The sequence below is a fragment of the Ascaphus truei genome, chromosome 3 (genome assembly GCF_040206685.1).
Source record: "Ascaphus truei isolate aAscTru1 chromosome 3, aAscTru1.hap1, whole genome shotgun sequence".
In the NCBI taxonomy this organism is placed as follows: Eukaryota; Metazoa; Chordata; class Amphibia; order Anura; family Ascaphidae; genus Ascaphus; species Ascaphus truei.
In genome coordinates this window covers 386,584,911-386,599,050 of record NC_134485.1, presented here as the reverse complement: position 1 = coordinate 386,599,050, position 14,140 = coordinate 386,584,911, and the positions used below count along the sequence as shown (strand labels likewise).

Genomic DNA, 14,140 nt, shown 5'->3' with positions numbered 1-14,140 from the left:
CTCTCTCTCTCTCTCTCTCCCTCCCTCCCTCCCCCATTTTTACATCCTCCGTTTTTATGACCACCCTGTCTTTACACCTCCCACCGCCCCCCCTGTCTTTTCATGCCCCTCTACTGTACTGACCTGAATAGCAGTTCCAGCTGCGTGGAGAGGCAGAAGAAAGCAGCCTGCTCTGCTATCGCCCCCCAAAGTGTGCCACCCACCATAATGTGCTGCGCTAGGTCGCCTAGTGGTTGCACCGGCCCTGATTACAATATGTAGGTTTGCTTTCAAAGCACATCCATGGAGTTAATTATTGTGATTAGTAATCGTACCTTGTATCATATATATATCACATCTCATTTACTTCGTAAACTGTAAAAGGGAGCCAAGCACACAAAACGAATTGGAAAATTCACAATGTACAGTAGCAAAGGTCATTTAATGACTAAAAAGTCAGAGTTGCATCCAACGTTTCGGTGCGCATGCATATTCATCAGGGGTACAAAGAATAACAAAAAACACCCTTAAATAGTGTCCACAAAACCATTCCCAAGTCCCTCCTGCTGTGATGTTCCGTCACCAAAACTGCAGAAAATGACCGCCAAACGAGGAGAGCGTCTCCTTCCGCTAACGTTATGACGTGAGAAGCCACGTGATGACACAATTTAACCGGAGCTGGGAGAACAAGAGACGCCTCCCTTGCAGCAGAGAAGCGTCAGATGGGAGGGGCATCACCATTGCGTCATCACGTGGCTGCTCCGTGTCGTGACATTGGAAGGAGACACTCTCCTCGTTTGGTGGGCATTTTCTGCAGTTTTGGCAACAGAACATCACATTTTGATTATTGTGTCCCTGATGAAGGTGCATCAAGGTGCATTTGGTTTAGGAAACATATAAAGGAGGTAATAATTTAGAAGCACTTGCTGATGTTGTTTTAAAACCATTATCCACCACAAAAATTTACATTGTTATATCATAAACTAATAATTCTCACATGTTTTTTTTTTTGGCTGAGTTTTCACCTGTTTAAAAAAAATGTGAGTAGCATCAGCCTTCACGATAGCAACCTCTTTTGTCAGCAATCTCTTCTCACTCACTCCCCCCACCACTAATAAAAAAAACATTTCATGCCCTATATTTAGGAAGCGCCCAGTCCATCCACTTCCCCCACTCCCCCACCCACTGTATGCCCTATATGAACCATGAATAATATAGTTATTCTTGATGGTGAGTAGAAGACATTGCTGCTTTTGCATGTAAAGAAAGTGCCACCTGGTCTCAAAATATAATGCCCAACAGCAGTTATGAATAAAAAGCACCACATCTGAAATAAATAATAAATAATACATGAAACAGTCTCAGTTGTTGAGGCACCCCTAAAACAGGACAGGATCACAGAAAACACAGGACAGGGAGACTGTCACAGTAAAAAGATACAGACAGGGGGGGGCCAGTGAGTCACGGGGGTCAAGGGGTCAGGGGAGTCGGTGGAGGCAGAAAGTCACAGAAAACACATACACACAACGGGACACACGCGCACACACAGCCTCACCTCTCTAGTTCTCGTGCTGCTTCCTTCTCCTTTGCTTGCCAAACCCCACAGGCTCCTGACACTTCCTGATTGGCTGCATTACCCAGCAGCAGCCAATCAGGATAGAGGAAACTGCCATGTTCTCTCCTTGCTCCGGGGGATCAGGGAAATCCCGCAGCACCCTTTTGTTTCTCTCTCTTAACCCCATGGTGCTGCGGAACCCCAGTTTGGAAACACTGATCTGGTTGGTTCATGAGCTTGTGCATCCAAAAGCCCCTACTTTGAATGTGCAGTTCCTCATATATTGTAGCTGCATTGAAGTAGCAATCCCCTACAAAAGTCTGACTTTAACTCATAAAATGTTAGTACAGTACTTACTCACCGGTTTTTCTTTAGTGTTCATATTTTTCTAAATTTGCTTCTGAGGAGACATTAATAAACTGTGTGTGTGTGTGTGTGTGTGTGTGTGTGTGTGTGTGTGTGTATGTGTGTGTGTGTGTGTGTGTGTGTGTGTGTGTGTGTGTCAAAAGGAGTGCTACTGTGCGTGCTCCTGAGGGGACATCCATTTTGACCCCCCAGACACTTAATATTTAAACTGTTCATATCTAAATGAATAATCGTATTTTAAAAATAAAAACATCCCCTGAAAGGACAAGATGAGATAATTTTTATCTGCATTTGTCCAGAATATATAATAATTAAGTTTATTTCTTTTTTTAGGGCTGGACAAAATTTTATGAATTTTCCCTATCAGATCTGCGTGCAGCATATGACATTATTGATGGGCTTTTTGAAGGTAAGTTATATAGTACAATGTATTACAAAGCCGTGTATAATAGTTAAGCTCAGATGAAATGTTTCCCCATTAAGCTGTTCATCTATTATGGGGGCTTAGTAAGTATGATAAAATTAAGAAAGAAGGTCTGGATTTCCTCAAGAACAGAAATCTACCAAGACCGGACCTGGAGCCAGCTGCGGCGGTACGCCCGAGAACCCAAAGACCACCTTGCAAGAAATTGTCAGATGTGACCAAATGAAAGTGGAGGCTGAACACAAGCTCAAAGCCCAAGCTAACCCTAACCTTTTAGGATGATGTGACGAACCTATCAAGTAATAGGGGAAGACTCCTTTCTCACTTTCTTCTGCTACACCCGTGAGTCGCCTCCTTGATCGACTGTGCCATCTGCACCCTTCAGCGGTCCGAGCATGTCATTTTTGCTTCAGCATCCAGGTCAAGTCCCCCTTTAATCTTGGAGCCTATGCAGTCCACAGCCTGTCTTTATTTTGCGCTTCCATTAACTAAAGTATCAAGAGAGTTACTTAGGGACGTTAGTATCCTTTTAGAGATGTTTTCCTCTCATATGAAGGTTTTAATGTTGAAAATGTTCTTGTTATACCATGTTTCTGTATTTATTGCTTATTACTGCACTTTCGACTGATATGTCATGATTATAAGCACAGTATTAGAATAGACATCCAATATGAGGCCAATTACCCCTGAATCAGAAAGACTTGTTAGCTCACTCTGCAAACGAGTGGCAACGAGATAGTAACATGGAAGTCCATGGCCATACGTGGTCAACATCACTCTTACTGATCATAGCAATATGGTGATGGTCTCTGCGAGTCAGAGGGCCCTTATTTCTGGGGCCCATTGACCCATGGTTTCTCGATAACTAATGTGTTGGGGCCCTGCAAGTGCTTTTCTTGGCTCGCACCTTTTTACATATTCCATTTGATCCTAGTAAGGATGGTGTCACGGGAGACTCCTGTTGCGGGTAGGATCTCGGTGGCCGGAACAGCACGAGCGTAGTAGGGGTCACAAGCAGGGGTCCGAGGCAGGCGGCAGTTAGCGAAGTCAGGTACAAGCAGAGGTCTGAGGCAGGCGGCAGGTAGCGAAGTCAGGAAACAAGCAGAGGTCCGAGGCAGGCGGCAGGTAGCGAAGTCAGGTAACAAGCAGAGGTCGGCAACGAGGAGATAGGAGCAGGACAGGGGAGCAAGGACAGGTCTGGGGGCAGGGACTGAGAACAGGAACAAACAGGGACAAGCCAGATTACCAGCAAGGGCTTTTACTGTGAACAGACTTCTATAATACAGGTACAGGTACAGAAACAGATCAGGAATCAGAGGCATGTGCATTAGGAGTCTGACTTCAAGCAAAGGCAAAGGAAATAGACAGGAAGCAGAAGCTATAAAGGACAGAGACAGGAGCAACAAGAAGACAGACAGACAGAGGAACCCAGAGCCAACAGAAGGCAGCAGCACACCCAGTTGACAAGGAAGCTATGGCTAGGCAGGAGGTCTAGGCGACCCTGACAGATGGATATGATTTCCCTGTGATCCAGTCCTCCTTCCCAGGCTTCAATTCCCTCAGACACCAACTAAACCCTTGTTTTTGGCCCAGAGGTGGAATACACTATTCAGATGAGAATAGCTCGCTACAGATTTACCTACAGGTGAACCCCACCCCGCTGCTGACATTACATTTTGTGTCAAGGGTCCGACTGCAGCAAGTAAATGTACAAAAAAACACTTTAATAATGTCAGTCACTTGTATTTCTAACAATGTCAAAAAGGTTTAATTCGCCCCAAAAGAGACAACTTCTTTTCTCAGAAGTTAAAAATCACAAGTCAAGTAGACTCCTACAAGAAACGCCTTTTGTTGAATAAGACAGCCATCGTCTCCAGAACCATCAGTTCCCCTGGATATTCCAATCACCAGCTGTTAGTAAGATAAAAGGTGTTGCTATATTAATGAATAAGAATGTTCTATTTCTGTAATTATCTTGTACATATTATGGGAAAGGAGGTATATTATCTTGACAGCTATGATGGTCAACTCAACTATTACCTTGGTGAAAATATATGCCCCAAACACTCAGCAGGATAGCTTCTTTAAATCATTAACCCTTGAAATCTAGTAAACAGCTATAGATGATCAACTGCTCAACCTAATTGAGTGATAGATGATCTTAGATACATATACACCGGTGCAAAAGGACACAGAGACAATATGACGTATAAAGTGTAAGGTCAAAAAACCTACACTAGATGCCTCTTACAACTGCACTCGAGGCGTAGAAAAAATGTATAATAGGACTTAATTAGTCATAGAATCTCAATATTCTTAATGTTGCAAAAGTGTGAGTTTAATGCTGAATTAGCAGTAATCTAGAAGATACCAACTGACGAGTACTAAAACATCTATTACTTAATATGAAAAACAATGAAAATATAACACGGTTCCAACATATTCTGTCAGCAACTAATGGGATAGGATAGGATAATTACTGATGATATTGTGTTACTGATTAGCAAACCCTTAACATCACTACCTAACCTCTACAAAAATATCCTAGATTTTGACACACTATCAAAATTACATTTTAAGATTGATAGCTTCAAATCCACTGCGTTAGAACTGAACCCTCCCTACTGCAAAACGTTTAAAAACGTTGACTTTTTGTTGCTGTAACATTCATTTTAAATATTTCTGTGTTAACATAAGTTCCTTGTACTGTACAACTTTCTATATAAACATAATTTCGCCCAGCTATATAAAATAATTTTTAAACTGCCCTCTGAATAGAAAGGCTATATTGGTTTGGTTGTATGGTTGCATAAAAAAATAACTATCCACCCTAAAATCCTATATTATTTTCATGTTCTTCCTAATAAGTTTCCAAAGGGTGATCTATCTAAGTTACACACAGAATTCAACAAATTCCTCTGGAATCACAAGCATCCCAGTTTAAAGAGCCAGATACTGCAACAACCCAACACAATTGGTGGACTGGGTGCTCCAAATATATTTATGTATTAGAAAGCGGCCCACCTAGGCCAATTAATCGACTGATATAATTAGCCAGGATCCCAGAGATGGATTGATTTACTGTAAAATAGAAGCAAGCATATGCACACCTGCTTAGATATATTTTCTTGCTACCCAGCTGTTACCGATAATGTTTAGCCTTATCCAGAAATTGAAATATAGATGTATTTATATTCATCTAAAAAAGTATTGCTGGCTTATAAGAATTAACTAGATATACTATATGTCTAACCTTATCCAGACAATAGAAATATAGATGGATTTATAGTGTATTCATCTATAAAAGTATTGCTGGCATATAAGAATTAATATACTATGGTCACAACTATTATTCTAAGGAAATGGATGTGTAGATATGGGTTCCAAAAGGAAACACATTCACACATGCACAACCTGGTTTATGAGAGTTATGACACGATAGAGATTACATTCAATTATGTAAACAATAATTTATCAGAACAGCAACAAAATATAACACTTACACGGTTGTACTAATTATACTTCCTTATAAGGTTTGTACTTATTACAGGCCTAACAAAACAATACAATACAGTTCATCCTATCTAAAAATACATTTATATAAAACACAGATATATATATATATATATATATATATATATATATACAGATTTACAAGTGCACAAGAATTATAATCATACTTACCTTCTCTGAGCTCTCCCTCCAAACTCTTCTCTCCTTCTCTCTTTTTGCCCCCTCTCCTAGCTAACTAATACTCTGGCTGGTTTAAATGTGTTTATAAACCCATAGCTGAACATGTAGGAGGTTTTGATTGGTCGAGGAAGTATGCTCAAACTAAATTATGTGTGTTTCTTTTTGAAGTTGATGGGAATTCCTAGGAATACCTTATCTATTATATATAAAATATTTTACCAGGAAGTAATACATTGAGAGTTACCTCTCGTTTTCAAGTATGTCCTGGGCACAGAGTTAAGACAAATAATACATGGTTACAAATACAGTTAGATAAATGAGCAGGGTATACATTATATACAAGACGCATGCACAGTTAAAGATAATATATATTATGGGCGTATGAAACAGTTACAGACCAGATTAAAATGTGTGACAGCCTTAGATTTGAAAGAACTTAAACTGGTGGTGGATGTGAGAGTCTCTGGTAGGTTGTTCCAGTTTTGGGGTGCACGGTAAGAGAAGGAGGAACGTCCGGATACTTTGTTGAGCCTTGGGACCATGAACAGTCTTTTGGAGTCTGATCTCAGATGATAGGTGCTGCATGTGGTAGGGGTGAGGAGCTTGTTCAGGTAGCTGGGTAGCTTGCCCATAAAGAATTTGAAGGCAAGACAGGAAAGGTGAACTTTGTGCCTAGACCCGAGTGATGACCAATCTAGTTCTTTGAGCATTTCGCAGTGATGTGTGTTATAGTTGCATTGGAGAACAAAACGACAAATTGAGTTGTAGAGGGTGTCAAGTTTGCTAAGGTGGGTTTGAGGTGCCGTGCCATATACTATGTCTCCATAGTCATTAATTGGCATTAGCATCTGCTGTGCGATACGCTTTCTGACCAGGAGACTTAGGGAGGATTTGTTCCTGTAAAGTACCCCCCGTTTGGAATAGGTCTTGGTTGTCAGAGTATCAATGTGCATCCCGAATGTTAAATGGGAGTCAAACCATATGCCCAGGTATTTAAAACTAGTGACAGGGGTTAGGGTGGTGGTAGTGTTGGTTCTAATCTGGAGCTCAGTCGCTGGAAGCTTTACAAATTTAGTCTTGGTCCCAAACACCATTGTTACAGTCTTGTCAGTGTTTAAAAACAGTTTGTTTTGGGAAATCCATTTTTCGAGTCTCAAAAAGTCAGACTGTGTATGTGTTGAAGGTCGGAGAGGCTATGGCTGTGTGCATATAGGATTGTGTCATCTGTATACATGTGTATTGAGGCTTCCTGACAAGCTGTGGGAAGATCATTGATGAACACTGAGAAGAGTAGGGGCCCCAGAACAGAGCCTTGCGGTACACCACAGGTGATATCCAGGGGGTTGGCGTTAGAGCCTGAGATGGATACATGTTGGGTTCTACCTGATAGGTAGGACTGAAACCAGTTTAAAGCATGCTTCCCTATTTCAGAACTCTGGAGTTTAAGCAGTATAGCATGATCAACAGTATCAAAAGCCTTTGCAAAATCTAGGAATACTGCTCCAGTGAGTTGACCCCGTTCCATTCCACACTGGATTTCATTGCAAACTTTTAGCAGGATAGTTACGGTAGAGTGTTTGGGGCGAAAGCCAGATTGGAATTGGCTAGGGAAATTTGTCTTGTTATAGTAATCGCTTAATTGGGTGGATAGGTTAACAATATACTGATTAGGAAAATAGCAGCTGTTTCCCCCTGGGGTCTAAATGTTAATTCAGGAAACACAATTTTATTTTGAAGTCCCTGATAATCAACAAGAGAATGTTGATTATCAGGGTGTGAAGTAAATAAGATGATTACCAGGGTAAACTATGTAGCAGACCCAAACAGTGCATCCAAACCCTCAACTCAGTTAGATGTCCATCAGAAAATGTGCAGCAGTGAACAAATATATAAAGCAACAGTTCCTTTTGCCCAACAATTATAGGAATATATGCAGTGAGTAAAAACTATCACATTAACTTGATTGAAGCAACAGCAATCTAAATCATTAGGTAGTAGTAACCAATGGCATGGCTGATAATGTGATACATGAACATTGTAGCAGTACTCACTTTCTTCCTTGTAGGCAGAGTGGCTTGAACTGCACGGCGTGCTCCAATCCAGACAGCAGCACAGAGAGAACAGGAAACGGGGGCGGTGCACAGCCGAAGAAAACTCCACCAGGCCTGGTAAATGCAGTAAAACTTCTATTTATTGGCACATAGAGTTAAAAAAACACACTCTAACGTGTTTCGCGCGGGAGGCGCTTTATCAAAGAGACTATGGTCTCTTTGATAAAGTGCCTCCCACGCGAAACGCGTTAGAGTGTTTTTTTAACCCTATGTGCCAATAAATAGAAGTTTTGCTGCATTTACCTGGCCTGGTGGAGTTTTCTTCGGCTGTGCACCGCCCCTGTTTCCTGTTCTCTCTGTGAAGTAAATAAACATTTTTTTGTCAATTTCTCTCACTTCTTGTGTTTTACTGGAATGTTTATCCAGGTGAAGATAGAGTATCTACTTCAAAAGACAGTTTATGATTCCTGCATCAAAAAGCATTCCTGTAAGCAATTCTCTTGGGTAACACAGCGCCCTGAGATCGCCGATTTTACAGTAAGTTTACCTTACTACATGTGAGCTATGGAATCCAAATAAATCTACACATGACCTTTCTCCATCCCCCTCACCGCTAACACCAATTTTTTTTCAACCCTTACTTTACCGCCCTATTTGAGTACAGAAGCGCTCTCCAATTGGGAGATCTTTGGTGTGACCTATCTGATTTTGTTACCAAAAGGCAACGTACCACACATTGGAGAAAGCAATGCAAGGGGGGAGCAGTACATTGATAATGTGCAGAATATAATGTACGTATCTTAAGTGGAAATAAGAGTTATGCAGGAGATTAAAATTGGATTGATACTTCTATTATTCACTCTACAATTTGCATCAATTTGTCAATTCTACTGACAACCTTGAATTTCATAATTTTCAACTCTACTAAAAAGGTACAGCACAGCTTTTTTTTTTTTTTTTTTTTTAGCCTACCTTTCTGAAAATGATCAAGTCTGATCTTTACTGTAGTCTGATGTAAATGTTACTCTCTCTAGCCACTACAAACTTCCCCCTCCTGGCCCACACCCAATGTAGTCACCCTGGACTACTCAAAAGCCTTGCATTATTTACTGAATGTTGGTGGAGAGCTATGAAAACTAGCACACCTACCACCACTCAGTCGAATGGCAAAGATTGCAAATTTCTATTTATACTGTGACTTCCTTTAACAGGGGATATTGCACTCAACACAGGTTCCACCTTTTCAAATCTGTTCATTCCCCTAATAATGCCCATTTCAAATTCCAAAAAGGGCAATCTGTCATCCGCATAACTATTCAAAGCCTGCTGCCCAAACTGGATGAACTAACTGTATGGTGCCATTTGCATAAGCCTAAAGCCATAATTCTAACTGAAACATGACAAACTCCTAAAACGCTTAATGCATCTATCTCCTTTCAGAAATACTCAATATTTAGGAAAGATAGGTCAAAGAGAGGACGAGAGTTATTTTATATTGAAGATTCCTTATATTTATGCTTCCAAATTGCCCCCAAGCCAATCCTCTTTTGAAATTCTAGTTGGTAAAAATTGCCTCTGCTTCTCTAAGCCTATTCTTTTTGCTGACATCTACCATCCCCCTAAAGCTCTGTTACAATACATGACTGATATAACTCACTTTCTTGGCACAATTTCCTCTGAGTGGAAAAAAATGAGCTGTTCGTTCTTGGTGATTTCAACCTCAATTGGCTTGACCCTAAAAACATAAAAATCCGGACTCAATGCACTAAATTTAGCCCAACTAATTTCCCAATCCACATGGGCACACCTAAGATCTCACAACTATTCCTTGCTAGACTGAATTCTATCCTCTGGTCCAACAGAATCGCATCCTCTGGTATACTACCTGACATATTTAGTGACCATGCAATAGTATACTGTGTAAGGAAATTGCAACCAGCCAAATAAAGCCCCAAAGTTCTACTCTCTGAACATTTAGAAACATAAACACACAACAATTTCTGCCAACTGCCCTTAGTACAGAATCAACATAATACCTGACCCCGATTTTGTGCTCGATTTATTTCCAAACAGATTTCTTAAAACTGATACCCATGCTCCACTACACAGAATAAGAGTACAGGGAGCCCACCTTCTCTGGGTTACAACCGACCTTATTGTGTTTTACTATTTCAGGGATGCCTTGTGTAAAAGATACAAAGTAACCAAGGAGTTTAACTACAGACACCTGCGGAATACATGCACAAGGCAAACAAGACTAGCAAAAGCAAATATTACTCTGACAATCTTTACCAAAATACATGAAATCCATCAAACTTCTGGAAAGTCATCAATTATATTTTCCAGCCTTCTAGCCATCAACAACCATCTAATAGCAAAAAGGATGATACTACTCTGGCAAATCACACTGACATTTGCAAACGCATTCAATGAATACGTTGTGAGGTGAGCTACTTCCCTACTATCAAATCGCAAGCCTAACTAAAATCATGAAGCCCAACCTGTAAGAACCCTTATAGCTCCACCCCTTCCTAATAGTGCCTACTGTCACAGGAGACCAGGACTAATACACAAGGGATCAATTTGCCAGACAGAACCACAGAATTTATAAAATTAATTTATTGGAAAAAGAAATATCCACAACTATTTACAGTAAATCAACATTCACAATGACAACTGGGAAACTGGGGTACCCTATAAACCTGCAGCGAACTCCCTAAAGAGATTTACCCTGTTCTTCCTTCCTGCAGTCCTCTGCAACACGACTCCAGGCTTGGCACCAACACTGGAGTGGACACTGCAGCTGCTCACTGCTTCTTCCCAGCTGCTCAAAGCTTCTTCCCAAGCTGCTTCTTCAAACGAAATCTGCTCACAACTAAAAACCTCTGACATCATAGCTAACAAAGAGCTTATCTTATCTCATCTAGCTACAGATGCAGCCACCAGTATTAGATCACTTGCCTTGGAAAATCTGGTGCAATCTCCCAATAAACTGCAACATTTGTGTGAGATTTCTGCAGCCAGACTAATAGCCCATCCATCGGAAAACACAGCGGCGGATCCCTGCAGTCCCATTCAAACTGAATGGGACTGCAGGGACCCCTGCTGTGTTAATCCAATGGGCCATTAGTCTGGCAGCCGAATCTCACAGAAATGTTGAGGCATTTACTGTGGTATACCTTCGGTTTTACCCAGATAAGTGATCGGATACTGGTGGCTGCATGTGTAGGTGTTTGCAATGGGACTCAGACCCTGATTGCGGGGGGGGGGGGGGGGGGGGTAGGGGGGAAGTGCAACAACAAACAGTTAGGAAGATCACAGCCCACTTTACAACATTCTCAACTGAAAACAAAATTAACCATTGGTCCCTGAAGTGGTGGAACCAGGCTACAGAATACATATACAACATAATACAGATGTATTGTTGTCAGGTAGGGTTAATGAAGGGCTTGACCTTTATTAAAAGTGGTCACATTTACACCTACCGCCAGTCACACTTACAGTTTTCAATTTTTCGTGGTATCTGAAGAGATTTCACAGGCACTCCTAACATTAAAACTAAACAGCCAATATGGACCTGACCTAGTGCAATGAAAGTTCTTACGACTCTGTGCCTCATTCTTTGCCATACCACTTGCCTCCCTAATAAACTATATTTTGTCTTCAGGCCATATCCCACAGAACTGGAAAACTACCTCAGTTGTCCCAGACCAATCTCTCTTCTTCCAATACTATTCAAAGTCATAGAAAAATGCGTCCACTTCCAATTAAGCGATTACTATACCAAGACAAATTTCTTAATCATCTTCAATCTGGCTTTCACCCAAACCACTCCACGGTAACTACCCTCCTAAAAGTTTGTAATGAGATCCTGTGTGGAATGGAACAGTGACCACTTACTGGTGAAATATTCCTAGAGTTTGCAAAGGCTTTTGATATTGTTGATCATGTTATCTTGCTAGACAAGCTTCAGTGCTCTGGAATAGGGGAACACGCTTTAAACTGTTTTCATTCTTACCTATCGAGTAGATCCCAATAGGTGTCTATCTCAAGTTCTAAGTCAATCCCCTTGGAAATCACCTGCGGTTTCCCGCAAGGCTCTGTTCTAGGGCAACTACTCTTTTCAGTCTTCATTAATGATCTATCTACAGCTTGTAACGGAGCTTCAATGCATATGTCACAATCTTATATGCATAAAAAAATAGAATGAACTAGCACTCGCCTTGTCTAACACAATTCAGTTAGAGGTGCTATAATACTGCATCCACACCGTAAGATGCATATAATTATACAAAAAACAAACTGGATCAACGCTCAAAAATAATAATAATAATAGATGTAGCAGAGTCCTCCCTCCTTACCTCTGGTGAAGGGGAACTGCTTGGTTGCCCGCCGGAGCTCCGCGTGAAAAGGGGGAGAGGTGGCGGCGGCCGCTTCAGACTGCCGCGCATGCTCAGTTGCGACCGGAGCGGCAGCCATCTTTAAATGGCTTCGTAAAACCATAGAGATTACAATCCCCAGAATTCTTAGCAGGAATAGCGCGCCGGCCATTTTAGGATGGCTCCGCATATGCAGCCGCGGTACTAAAAGTCCCAGGATCCCTAGAGGGAGAGACTGTACCACATGGGACTGCCCAGCCAATAGTATTGTAGCAAGGGGAAAACAGGATATTCTCCGCGTGCAGGGAGCACGTGCGCCAGTCTGGACGGAGGAGCCAAAAGAGAAGGTAGTGTCCAGAGAGCAGTGCTTCCTGCGCTAGGCCTAGACCTTGCCCCCTAGGCCCCAGTTAGGCCCTGAGACACCAGTAGAGGAGTGTTGCAGGGAAGGCCCCAAATAGGAACGCTTACCCTTATTGTTATTTCTGCACCGGTGACCGGACGGTCACGTGGTGCCCTGCGGCCTGAGACCAGGTCACAGAATCCAGAGACATTGTGTGAGACCCTTCGGCTGGAGCTCACACTGCGAGGAGGATCAGGACCCTTTAGGAGAGAGGGGATTTGTGTTGGAGGGCCTGCTACGCGGGACCCGTTCCAACTCACTACGCCAAGCACCACCTGGGTACTGGAGTAACCAGGCAGGTACCCAAAGTGCACTTACATCTACAGGGGGTAGCGCTACCTCACACCTGGGCGGGAATTGCTGGGACAGAAAGCCAGTTGTATTGGTGCCATGGCACCCTCAGTACTTTGTGGCAAAAACCACATGTTGGGTAATTGGGTGTACATTGTTGGTACAGTTATTACCGTTATTATATGTGTGTATGTGTTAGATGGTGTATACAGTAAACCTTAGTCATACTGTATACATTGTGTGGTGTATCACTTATTACTGTATATTGGTTCCTGTGAGGGGTTATCCGCCAACGCTGGAATCCCTCAGAGGTGAGGCGCTGCACGCAAGGAGAAAGAGCTCACCCCAGGCTGCCAGAGGCGGAGGCTTAGGCCTTCTGTGAGCAAGCAGGTACAGCAGCACGCGTAGTTGGCCACGTAGTTCCCTTAGGCATAAGGAAAGGGGGCTACATGAAGGACACATTTTTGCTTTTCTCACCAAGTTTCTTCTTTAATGTATCAAAAAAGCACTATTACAGAAAAAAATCAGCACACACAGGGAATGGAAATGTCAGCAGACACACACTGTTATATGTGCACAATAGAGCAATGTTTCAAGGCTCCCTGGCCCCTTCATTAGGTCCTTGAAACGTTGCTCTATTGTGCACATATAACAGTGTGTGTCTGCTAACATTTTCTTTTCCTGTGTGTGCTGATTTTTTTCTGTATTGCTGATTTTTTGATGCATTAAAGAAGAAACTTGGTGAGATCCAGTTTGGTTTATGTACAATCTTATATACACACAGCCCTTGCCTCTGTGACCTTGGACACATACTTCAATCTGATTTGTAAAGACTTGCTACTGAATTTCCCCCCCCCTCCCCCCCCCCAAAAAAACTGCTTTTATGCACTGACAAAACTGTAACAATGGTATTTTGGACAGAGGCAAAATTTGTAACCTTGGGCAAGTCACTTTATCTCGCTGTGCATCAAGCACCTGTGCATCAAGCACCAAAAAACATTG

The 14,140-nt window shown here is 42.0% G+C and overlaps 1 protein-coding gene across 6 annotated transcripts in view; it reads left to right on the top strand.

Moving 5' to 3' along the window:
- Positions 1–14,140, top strand: part of DYNC2H1 (dynein cytoplasmic 2 heavy chain 1) — a 631,818-nt gene that overhangs the window by 342,520 nt on the left and 275,158 nt on the right. For 5 of the 6 annotated variants that reach the window (XM_075592400.1, XM_075592399.1, XM_075592398.1 and 2 more), the window contains one exon: positions 2,234–2,309. The exons of the other annotated variant lie outside the window; for it this stretch is intronic. In XM_075592400.1, coding sequence (XP_075448515.1) covers positions 2,234–2,309 — 76 coding nt within the window. The remainder of the gene's footprint in view (positions 1–2,233; positions 2,310–14,140) is intronic. 6 annotated transcript variants of the gene reach the window in all.